This window comes from Microtus pennsylvanicus, chromosome X (genome assembly GCF_037038515.1).
Source record: "Microtus pennsylvanicus isolate mMicPen1 chromosome X, mMicPen1.hap1, whole genome shotgun sequence".
Lineage (NCBI taxonomy): Eukaryota > Metazoa > Chordata > Mammalia > Rodentia > Cricetidae > Microtus > Microtus pennsylvanicus.
The window spans coordinates 114,912,153-114,924,593 of NC_134601.1; the positions used below are offsets into that span (position 1 = coordinate 114,912,153).

Genomic DNA, 12,441 nt, shown 5'->3' on the forward strand with positions numbered 1-12,441 from the left:
CATATTTAATTATATATATATATATATATATATATATATATATATATATATATATATATATACAGCTAATGAAAAAAAAGACCATAAATTTGAAAGAGAGACCAAGGGGGGATATATGAGAGGGTTTGGAGGGAGGAATGTAATTATATTATAATCTCAAAGTGAAACGAAAACAAAGAATTCCATCCCCTGCTCACCCTCCATTCAGGAGACTGAGGCAGAAGGATAATGAGCCTAAGGCCTGTGAAAGTTAGCCTTGGCTAAGCACAAACATCTGTCTAAAAAAATGAAAGGAGAGAGAGAAAGAGAGACAGAGACAGAGACAGACAGACAGAAAGAGGAGGGAAGGAGAGAGGGAGATTGGAACTGTGAGATCAGGGTAATCCATAAAACCTAGCTTCCTCTGAAACCTGTATAAAACCCTTCTTGGCCACTTCTTAACCTCTGGTGCTTTGTTAACCACCTTTGACATTCATTGGCTAGCAGGTGCACCAGTGCAAACTTCCTTTGTTCCAAGGCCTTCCCCTTGTGTCTCTGTTCACAATCTGTTGGATTAGGGGCCCACCCTGTTAAAGTGTGGCCTCATTTTAATTCATTACACCTGTAAAGACAGCATTCCCAAATAAGTCATTTTCAAAAGTAGTAGGGATTAGGAATTCAGTATCTCTCTGTAGGGATTAGGAATTCAGTATCTCTCTGTAGGGATTAGGAATTCAATATCTCTCTGTAGGGTAGCCTAATTCAACCCTTAACAGTTGTCTAAAGACCTATAGAAAAGTTTTCCATTATTATGCTTTCACAATACCTGGTTTTTCTTTTCTTTTCTTTCTTTCTTTCTTTTTTCTTTCTCTCTCTCTCTTTCTTTAGTTCTTTCTATCTCTCTCTTCCTTCCTGTCTGTCTGTCTGCCTGCCTGCCTCCCTGCCTTTCTTTCTTTCCTTTTTATTGTACTGGAAACAGAATCCTGGGCCACTCGCATGCCAGGAAAACATTCCACCACTGATCTATATCACCACTCATCAAAAAGTATTATATTGCTCTTTGGAAATAGTAAAATATTTTCTGTTTTTCTAAATAGCATTTCACAAAAATTCTTTCAAAAACATAAATGATTTAAATGTACATGATTTTATTAAGTGGGATTAATTGCATTTTCAAATAAAGCTATTTAATCTATAGTTTCACTCCTTGCTTAGTAAGCTATTTTAAATTATTCTCAGGTTTTTAAAAGAATTTTTGTAGCTATGCCCCTAAGGTATTTTTTTCTTACCCCTATCTGTTTAAATAAATTACTGAAATCATAATCAATGTGTTATGTGATGAAAACGTACTCCATTCATAATGGCATAATTAAATCAATCACCAGTTTTTTCCATCAACAGACCTCATCTAAGACTGCCTCACTTACACAATTTTGTGATTAAAGTTGCATATTTCCCAAGCATAGAGATTTGGGATTTGGTAAGTAGCCACAGAGTAGAGTTCCATTTAATTCCATGGTGTCACTTCCAGTTGAGCATTGGTTATGGAATGAGGTTAAATCCAAATCTCTAAAAAAAGATTCCAGAGTTTTTCTTAAAGTTATCTTCCTCCTAATTGCCAACTCAAATCTGCATTCCAGAGAACAAACACAAACTTTAAAATAACCACAATAACAGCCACATTCTAAAACAACAGTTTCATAATGTTTAGGCGGTCTTTTTTCTTTTCATTTTCTTAAATTTCCTTTTTTTATTTTCATGATGATGAATAGGAACCGGTGGTCCTTGGGGTTTTGCTTCAAAAATGGTTTGTGAACTGAAAAAAAAAAAGAGAGAGAGAGAGGGAGAGAGAACCACTGTTCTAACCAAGGCACAGTAAATTGATAGTTATAAACCAGAAATGCTGGCCTCTGAAGGAATACACTATGCTGTGATTTTTGCTTAATGTTAAAGCAGCCATTTTTAATATTGGTTTGAAAATGAAATTTGAACGCATTATCTCTCTCTTATGAATTAATGTTTATAGACAAGAACATTCCGAGGGTCTTTTCTGCTCTAGTCAAAACCGGAAGGAGAACAGTAGCTTATTAATGCTCCAAGAATGGCTTCTTGGGTCCTTGTCCAGCCTCAAAGCCTCATAATTCTTTCTCTTCAAACGACTCTGAAAGAGAATGACACCTCCAAGGATTAAACATTCTGGAAACCAATAAAAGAAAACACGAAAGCATGCCTGACACAGACTCCATGTTTCCCTCTGTAAGGATGAGTCAGGTACTGTTAACTTTGACTCAGACATTTGTTAGTTTCTTTTGAGCATTCTATAAACAGGTTTTGATCATAGCCCATGAGGCAACTGACCTGTAATCATTTGCATTTCAACACATGCAGCTTGAAACACAAAGCAGCCAGTTATCCTACATTATCTTTTATTTGAATTCCACAGGAAGTTAGTCACAGGACGTGTGTGTGTGTGTGTGTGTGTGTGTGTGTGTGTGTGTGTGTGTGAGAGAGAGAGAGAGAGAGAGAGAGAGAGATGAGTGCCCTAAAGAAATTGATAGTACTGCAATAAAATGCTCTTTCAACAAATAGAAAGCAATAACTTGTAAGAGTTACATTATGTATTCGGGAATACTCCTTTTCTGAAATGGGTAACAAAAGCTCCATTTATTGAAGGCTTTCTAATGACAATGTACTTAATGCTTTCTAGACATGGTTCCCATTTAATCCTCCCAGACATCCAATGAGACGAATACTATTATTCTTATTTTAGACGAGGAAATCAAAGCCTATTTTGCAAATACCCACTGAGCAACTATTATATGCCAATCCCTGTACTAAACAAAATTGAAGCTTAGAGAGATAAACAAATCTAAAATTTGGATATACTCTTATCATGACCCCATCCCACTTTCATGGAAATAATGCTGAAGAAAATGTTCCACGTGCTGGAAAGATGGCTCAGCGGGTAAAACACTCGCTGTACAAGCATAAGATACTGAGTTTCAATGCCAAGAATCTAGACTGTCAACACACAAGTTGTAAAGAACAAAGAGGGGGCTGGAGAGATGGCTCAGTGGTTAAGAGCACTGACTGTTCTTCCAGAGGACCCGGGTTCTATTCCCAGCACCCACACGGTAGCTCACAACTGTCTGAAGATGAGGATCTGACACCTTCACACGAACGCACATAAAATAAAGTTAAATAAACCAAAAAATGTATTTTAAAAAAAGAACAAAGAAGAGACCCATGAGGCCTCACACAACACCTGAGGCTGTCCTCTGACATCCACACATGTGTGCCTGCATGAACACACACACACACACACACACACACAATACATTTCTTTAAAGGAAGCGTTTTATGTATCTGTATTGTAGAATGCCTTTACCCTTGTTCCGTATAGATTTTATTCATTTCTTCTTTCATCTTGTCATTGAACTTCTATCTGGAGAGGAACATTTCCAAATACTTGAATGCTCTCAAATAGAATATTCAAATAGATCTCTCTTGCTTTTTCTTAAAGGTTTGTATCGTGATATTTTTTTTCATTTGACACAAGGTCTCACTATGTAGTCACAGGGCCTCACTATGTATCCCTTGTTGACCTATGCTCACTATGTAGACTAGGTTGGCTTCAAAATCATAACGATCCACCTACCTCTGCTTTCTGGAGTTCTGGAACTAAAGGTGTATACCACCACACCCGGACTTCAGAAGTTCCTAGTGTTTCTGTTTGTTTGTTTGGTGTGTGTGTGTTTCTTTTTTTTTTGGTTTTTCGAGAAAGGGTTTGCTCTGTAGACCAGTCTGGCCTTGAACTAACAGAGATCTACCTGCCTCTGACTCCCAAGTGCTGGGATTAAAGGTGTGGGGCCACCGCTGCCCGGCATTTCAAGGAAAATCATACACATGAAAGATACATTACCAAGCATTTTGTTAAACTCCTGTCTTATGTGATGTAAGATATGAGGCTAACTCATATAATTCCTTCTGTAAAGAAGAATGTGTCTAGTGTTTGTTTACCATTTGTTTTTGTGAAAAAGGATATACTTCAAATAATATAAAAGGAAAAGCCTTTTCCTGGAGGTGACAATGGTTGTGCTTTGTACGTTTCATATGCTAGGGCAGGTCTACACGTATGGAACTGTGAGTTTTGAATGTATGTGGGATGGAGAGCTCACCATGAGCCACGGTTAGTCATGTTGCAACTTTTCCAGACTGAGGTAACTCCATTTTTTGACAAATGTTATTTTGTCAAATGAGTGCCCATTTAAACTTGTACACAAAGGTTATAATTATAGCAGGAAATTGTTGGGGGCAGAGGAGGTTAAGGCTAGTTGTCCTGTCATACATTAGGAATCATTTCTTGGAACCCCAGTTCAGATTTTCTACTGAGGTTTGCCATTTCTTCAGCTGTTGTTTCAAGTCATAACTTTCCAGTGTTTTGGGTTCTGGATACACAGGGTAGGGAGATTAGACGATAAGTGAATTAATCCTTTCTGTTGATCTTTCACAGAGAAGGGGGAAAAGCAAAACCTGAAGCTATGACTCTAGGGTTATCTATAGGACCTGTGGGCAGTCATAAAAAGCTCAATGTTCCAAAGATAATTCCAGAGCAGTTCTGTCCTATAGAACTAGAGTGTGAAACTTAACAAGAGCCAACACATGCAAGAACTAGTTTATGGGTTTTAAAAGGTAAAATCATAAGCCAGGCGTAGGGGTGAATGCACACCTGCAATCCCAGTACTCAGGAAACAAAGTTCGAGGCCAGCCTGAGGTAGGTAGTGAGATTCTGTCACAAGGAGAATCTAAATGAGCTTAATATAATGAAATTTTATTTAATACGGGAGAGTCAATATAGAGTCAATACAAAAATTCTGATGAGATTCTTTATTTTTTTTTCCTTACGTTACAGCACACCAGCACATCTATTTTTAAATTCAAGACAGGGTTTCTCTGTGTAGTCCTGGCTGCCCTGGAACTCACTCTGTAGACCAGGCTACTCTGGAACTCTGGAACTGAGAGAGATCTGTCTGCTTCTGCCTCCCAAGTGCTGGTGCTAAAGACATTAGATACTGTGCCTCTCAATTCGGACCATCTAACCTCATTTTAAGGTTCAGTAGGCAGAGAAAGCCAGCGGCTTGCTATCTCTGCAGGTTTGGAGACAGGAGGCAGCTCTTCTCTGAATAGCAAGACTTAGATTTCTTTGTTAGGAAAACAAAGGGAATCTTGTTCAGGCCAGCAGCAACTACTGTTTCAAAATCCTGTGCTCTAGCTGTTCCCTCTATCTTAGCGCCTGCTGGGAAGAGGACTTCTAAAACATAAATGTGTCCGGAAGGCTGTGATGCAAGGCCATTTTTGCTGGCTCTAAGCGAGGTCTCCAGAACCAAAGAGAACACATAGCTCTTCTTAAATTTGAAGGTGATTATGCCCCAGATGAAACTGAACTCTATTCAGTGTAGAAAGTAAAAACAAAACAAAACAAAAAACACACATCACAGTCATTCCTGGAGGCAAACTAAACAAAGCCAGAAAACTGAACAAAGCCAGAATGATCTGGAGAAAGGTAACTGGGGGACCATGATTCATGCCAAATTCCATATTCCAAAGCAACCTTCCTGCTAAGGCCACCGGACACAAAAATATGTGTGATGCTGTAGCCCTCCTAAATTTACCCTAGTGAAAAGCAAATAAATAAAAGTGTATGCGGAGGGGAACTCTGTACTCTTAGTTGATTTTCCCCAAGTTACCCAAGCACTACTCTTGGATCTGGTAAAATAAATAAATGGGGACAACACACACACACATCATTTTCTTTTCTTTTAGAGGCAAAAAATAAGAGAATTGTATTTTTCTACATGAGTTCACAGTTTAAGTTGATCCTATGTACAAGAAGACATCTGTGGTAGTGGTATTTTAAGCCATTAGTAGCAGTCAATTTAATGTTCAATTCCCACAATTGTGACCACTGATTACATTACTCTTACAGATCAGTTAACCTAATTTTAAAATTATTACAGGTAGGGTCTGATGGCACTTGCCAGTAAGCCCAGTTATTTGGTATTCTGAGGCAGGAGAGTAATAAGATTTAAATGTCAGTGAGACTGAGACCTTGACTCAAAACAAAGCAAAGCAAACAAACAAACAAAAAGGCTTGGGGACGTAATTCAGTGGCAGAGTGCCCACTCACGGTGTAGGAAGCTCCAAGGTCAATCCAGAGAAGGGCAAAAAATGAGATTGAAATAGGGAACTCTGGTTGGTTTTCAAGGTAAACAAAAAACCGTAAAAGCTAGTCTTGAAAAATCACACACAACATGCTGTGTTTTTATTCTTTTTATTACATCGATTAATTATACATGTGTGTGCGCACCAGCTTGGGAGATCACAGGACAACTTCCTGGAGCCAGTTCTTTCCTTCCACCATTTTTGCCTTGGGGATCAAACTCGGGTCATCGGGCTTAGCCGGAAGTGTCTTTACCCACTAAAGCCTCTTGTTGGCTCAAAATGCTTTATATGGTTTCTGTGGGGGTAATTAGTGCCAGAGAGTGTTTGGGCAAATAACTTTGGCATTCTGTGTATAAGTGCAAAATAATACATAATTCCACATCTTCAAACTTCTGTGAGCAGGCTTTTACATCAAGCGGGTGCTGCCAACTAACCTAAATTAGGGCCCAGGTTGAACTTGCAGCACCCGAATTAAATATGGTGACAAGTGTCTCCATGAGCCCCTCCGTCTCCTCCAGATTACTCTGAGCCTGCCTAGCTGTTGTTCAAAGTGAGCTGTCCCTGAGTCCTAGGCTGAGGGAGAGGGCTCACAGCAAGAATTTCCGGCTGCCTTCCCTAAACAGTTGGAGCTTTCATAAGAGGAGGCTCCCAGGCCTGGAGGGGCACGCTGCAGATGGCAGCAAAAAGAGCCCAGCACCTGTCTCTGGCGGGCCAAGCAAGCAACCTTGCACAGACCGCACAGATCTGGCCAACTGGGCGTGGGTCTCTAAGGTCATTCTCACACCTGCGGAAGGGAGGGTGGAGAGAACTCTCCAGGTGTCTGGAACCCCAGAATGATTAAAGGAAACTGTTAAAAGGCGTGCAGGGAGAGCACAGCGGGGGGACGCGCTGTGGTAACCAAGCGTGGGAGGCTAGGGATGCCTCCCTCCAGGCCTTGGGGACTGAAGAAACAAACTGGCCAGAGATTGCCCCGTGCTTTTTCCCCCCCTTCCCGCTGCAGGGCGATTAGCCAGGGGCTGCAGTAGCTTTCCACTCAACCCAGCGACTTTTACACAATTCTACATACAGTGCGCCTAAGCGGCAGGCGCGATGAACCCAGGACTGAACGAACCTTCCCGGAACCCACTCGGAGAGCCCAGGCTTTATTTCCCAAATTCTTAAAATTCTGTGGCTTCGATGCCGACTGAAGATTGGGTTCCCTTAACCCAGGGCTTCCTCTTCTTGGGCAGGAGGAGGAGTCACAACCTCCTTCTCCTCCGCCTACAACCAGCTTGATTTAAAAAAAAAATCTAATCTTTTATTTAAAGTCAACGGAGGAGCAGGAACCCCGCGCTCCTGCCTACAAGATATTTTTACTAACTCCTTAATCTCTGCCAAGAAGGGCAACCTTAAGGAACCTCTGTTTTCTTTGAGGATTTATGTGGCAAGGCAGGGGTGTGACAGTCTGGGCTGAAACTCGAGGGTTCTACGTACTTGGGAAGGGTTATTGGGGCGGAGGTAGGGTGGGACGGAAAAAAAATCGCAAATACTAACAATTTAACAGAAGAATCAACTTGAAAAGCGTTGACTCAAACTGGGAGCTGAACCTACAAGCGGCTGGCTCCCAGGCACGAAGCGTCGTCCGGTCCAAGAAGAGGCAAAGGGGTCAGGTGAATACTCGGCATGTGATCCTGAAGAGGAAGAGTCTCGGGCCAGGAGGGGATGTGCCCATAGCCTAGGCGCGCCCACGCGCACCCCTGGAGGAGAAAGGCCGAAAAGACGTCTCCCGCCTCCGCCCCAGGCTGCTAGCACAGGACTGCTCCCCCAGCGCCCTGCCTAGCTTCTCCAGCTGAGCGCGAACCCCTCTGCTCTCCCATTCTCAGCGAACCTCCAACCTGCTTGGACTCGTGGCAGTTAAAGTCACCCAGCCTCTCTCGTCCTTTCTGCGTTGCCCATTTCTCCCCCACCTCCCCCCTCCCCAACTCCCGCCAACGCCCCCAAATCTCTTGGGCTCGCCCTTCCTGAAAGTAGGCGAGGCCCAGAAGCCGAGGCTGGGGAGAAGGAGGAGGGAGGGGTGGGGGTGGGAAAGGGGTGGAGCCGAGCGCAGCGGCCCGAGGGCGTGTCCTGCAGCAGCCACGCCCCTGGGTGCGCGCGGTGGTGGTGGCAGCCGTTCAGCCTCGCTCTGAAAGACAGGTATCGCTTAGACGCCATGTTGTGAGCGGAAGTGGGGGGGCGCACGACGGTCGCTTTTGCTGGGAGCGGGCGCGGGAACCGGCGGGGAGGGGAGGCGGGGGGCGGAGCCGTAGCCCGGGCGGCGGAAGGAGGAGAGGAAGAAAGGGGCGAGCCCTGGTGCCTGGCGGCGGCGCGAGGCTCTCGCTCGGAGTGCGGGCGGCTGTTGCCAGGCGCTGGGCATTTGGGCGGTCAGTGTCAGCGTCGAGCTCGCTTTCGGGAGCCGCCGCTGGTCCTGCTGCTGCTTCTCAACTCTGCCGGCGCTCGAGCGGCGAAGGAGCCGGGCCGGCTGTGGGGCGGGTGGGGAGGGAGGAGGTGGTGAAGGCGGCGGGCCGGGGAGGGGGGGGAAGATGCCGCTGGCGCAGCTGGCGGACCCGTGGCAGAAGATGGCTGTGGAGAGCCCTTCCGACAGCACTGAGGTGAGTGCAGCCGGGCGGCGGGGCAGACGCGCCCCTTCCCCACGCCCCCGCCGGCTAGCTCTCCTCCCCGGAGCTGCCCCTTTGACCACCTTCTCCGGCTCACATCTTGTCCCGGGTGCGGGATTCTGCCTTGGGTCGTTGGGGTTTGCCAATCTGTCTTGTCTGTTCCTCACTCACTCACTCACTCATCTCTCCCAGGCTCTTTTTTGGGGGGGCTGCGGGGCGGCTGCCGGTGTGGCTGCGCGTAGGGTTTGGAGTGGGCGCTGAGGCTTTGCAAGAAGCCGGTTTTAATCAACTTTGCGTGGGGGAAACAGGAGGCAATGCGGGAGCCGGCGGGGAGTTGAGAAGTTTAGCCCTGCCGGCTCCGGGGCTTCTCCGGAATCTTAGCGACTTTGGGGTAATGGGTTCGGTTCACCCTGGAGCCAAGGCTTGAGTCTGGCCAAGGGAGGGAGGGGATTGCTGCAGAGAGACGGGTGCACTCAGGGCTGGGTGGTGAGCCATGAGGATTTTGAGTAAGGGGTACAGGACTGAGGGGCACTCCCGATCTGTCGCAGCGCTTTTCGCCGCTGCAAAAGAAAAACGGGACGCCTCCGGTACCCCACTCCCCGGTTTTTGAGGTCACTGAGTTGTAAGACCCTGAGTATAACTTTGTTTCCTGTCCGTGGAGGTGAACGGGTGAAATTCAAGGAGATCAGCAGTAGCTGTAAAGGGCTATCTGGTTTTCCTCGCCCTGGATCTGGTGACCATCCCTGAGACACCCACCCCGGTGTCAAAAAGCCCAAACAGTATACCCAAACAAGGCAAAACAGAATTTTTGCGGACACATCCCAGCACCGAGCTTTTCCCAGCTGCCCCTGTCCCAGAATCAACTCAAGATCTAAGAAAATAATCCAGACAAGATCCATTCCAGGGTATCAGCGCCCCTCTCCAGAGTGGAAAATCAGTTCCTGATGGTGGCGCGCCTGTGATTCTTCTTTCTTGACTTTTCGCTGCCTTCTGTCCTCGCAGCGGACTTTAGGGGATTACAGGATGATAGGCTGGGTGTGTGTAATAGTTACTGAGCGAGTGACCCCATTTCTGGAAAGCGTGACTGAAACGCGGGGGTGGAATCGGGCAGGCTCTGATGAGTGGTGTTCTTGGCGGCAGCGGCTGCCCCTGCCGGCCTCCGCAGTGGGAGAGGTGGATAGGGTTACTGGTTACGTCAATAAAACTCAGGCTCAGTTTGGTGTGAGATGCGGGACACTTACATTCTCCAGGAGGGGGAAAGGGGTGGAGGAAAGGAATCCATTCAAATCATTTTTCAGGTTTTTCTCCCTAGTCACTCTACTGCCATATAAAAATATTTTTGCTTGATCTTCCTAAATTCAGGAAGCATTCGAGTCCATATTTAATATATTTTGTTACAAGATAATGCCTTTAATATCTAAATACCTCTCAAAAATATAAAAGACGTAGACACATGTTGCCATGTTAAAAGGAAATGCCTGTGTAAAAAAAAAAAAGAAATAGTGTTTTTACGACTGGCAGAATTACAAGAATATTATTTAAATTTGAGAGCCAATATGATTCTGTAAGCCTTTAATAACAAAGTTAAATTTAGAATGTTTAATCATCATTTGCCTGGGTAGTGTGTAGAACAAGGGGGCCTCTTTTTTTTTCTTTAGAAAAAAATTGCATTTAAAAATACATCAAGGTGTTAAAATGTCCCCAAAGTACTACACTTGTCAAATTATATATGCTTAGTATTTGCTTTTTAATTTATTTTTTTCTTAGCTTTTTGAGACAGTCCAGGTTGGCCTGGAACTCACTATGTAGACCAGGCTGGCCTTGCTCTGACAGAGATCTGCTTGCCTCTGCCTCCCAAGCACTGGGGTTAAAGGCATATGCCTCCACGCCCAGGTATGAGTCTGCTTTTTAAATACACACAGTAACAATTATGATTCAAAATGAATCCACTGATAACATTAAAATGATTTATTAAAGCTATACCTCAACAAATTGCCTTTAGATAGTTTATATCCTTTGTTTGCTAAATTATTTATCCACATTTTTCTTTGGCATGTGTCAATATGCAGGGAGAAAGCATTTAAAATTCTACTTTATCCTTTTTCTTTATATATGTATAGAATTTAGATAAAGTACAAGCCCACTTATTTAGCATCTACTGTATGCAAAGGTATTGTGCTATACCTGCTGTTTGATTTTATCCTTACTGTAACCCAGCAGAGAGGATTGTGGTCCCCATTGTTACAGATTAGGAAACTAAATTCAGTAGTTAAAAGCACAAAGATTATAAATAGTAAATGGTAGAGCCATAATTTGAAACCAGGTAGATACAATTTGTGTGCTTTGCTTTATGTTAGAATAGGTGGTTTAAGTCATTTGTCAAGGCATAAACATACTAATAGAGATCATGGTATTCTTCATAGGCAAATATAAGATCAGATTTAGGAAAGCATTAGTTTATAATTATATATTAATAATATTATATATTAGTGATGTATACAAGAGAGTGTGTGTGTGTGTGCGTGCGCTCATATTGTTAGTGTCATGTTTTCCAAAGCATGGTGGATAAAATTCCATTGTAATTTCTAAAAATTTTTCTTACTATTCTGGCATAAGGTATGTCAGAACCAGGTATTGCCTGCCTAGGTTTATTAAAGGTAGACTTCAACAGATTGCTTTTATATACTCTGTTTCCTTTGGTTGATAAGCTATTGCAAGTAAAATGTTTCTTATATGATTTTAAAATACTGAAATCAGTGAGAGAAGAGAGTTTTCATAAAAACAATATTGATACCCATTATTATGCCATCTCCTCCCCAGTAGACTTGCATCAGGGAATAATTGTATTTTACCAGAGAAATAACAGGGTTTCTAAAAAATATTTACTTAAGCAACTGCATCAGATATTTCCTCTCCTTTCTAAAAGATTTTAAGATTGCGCTATATAGGATTACATTTACGGTCTTATCACTAGATAGACTGAGCTCTTGAAAACAAACTCCTTTTTATTTCTCTGAATCCTCAGCAATTAATACAATGCCTGGCACATATATATTATGAACGCAATAAATACTAAGTGAATCATGAAGGTTTAGAATAGGGTACTTATGACTCTTAATCTATGTTATCATTTTAATTCCTCATTGAAATATGAACAATTTAAAAAGACCTGCATGCCTCTAAAAACACAAGCAGTTTCTTCATTCCTTTACAACAGTGTTCCTGCTTTAAGACCTCACACAAGCCTCATGGTGTTCAAAACAAAAATCACTTGTGGTTGAACTCAAACATGGGTCATAACATGATAGGCTAGAACTAGGCCAAATGTTGAAGGCAAATTTAGAATATTTAAGTACTACGTAAACAAAGTCAGGGTTATTAGAAGATCAAAATCACTTCCTAAATAGATATTGGATTACTTAAAGTTGCAAGTACTTTTTTTTTTGATATTTGACTGTTAGGGGATGGATATCAAGGAATTGTGCTGTCAGTGACAATATCACTAGATGACAACCCTAACTTAAAGTATATATGGTTTTCCTTAGTTGCACTGGAGTTGGAATAAATGCTAATCTAAATAGAAAACAAGGTACAAGTAATAAAATGA

The 12,441-nt window shown here is 43.1% G+C and overlaps 1 protein-coding gene across 4 annotated transcripts in view; it reads left to right on the forward strand.

Moving 5' to 3' along the window:
- Positions 1-8,299: 8,299 nt before the first annotated feature.
- The window catches only part of Rps6ka3 (ribosomal protein S6 kinase A3), a 123,664-nt gene continuing 119,522 nt past the window's right edge, over positions 8,300-12,441 (forward strand). The window contains exon 1 of one of the 4 annotated variants that reach the window (XM_075958289.1): positions 8,300-8,373. Coding sequence is in view for 1 of the 4 variants with exons in the window: in XM_075958287.1 (XP_075814402.1) it covers positions 8,760-8,828 (69 nt within the window). In the remaining 3 variants the exon portion in view is untranslated. Of the gene's footprint in view, positions 8,374-8,734; positions 8,829-12,441 lie in introns of those variants that run through there. The other 3 variants (XM_075958291.1, XM_075958290.1, XM_075958287.1) reach the window with 3 other exon arrangements.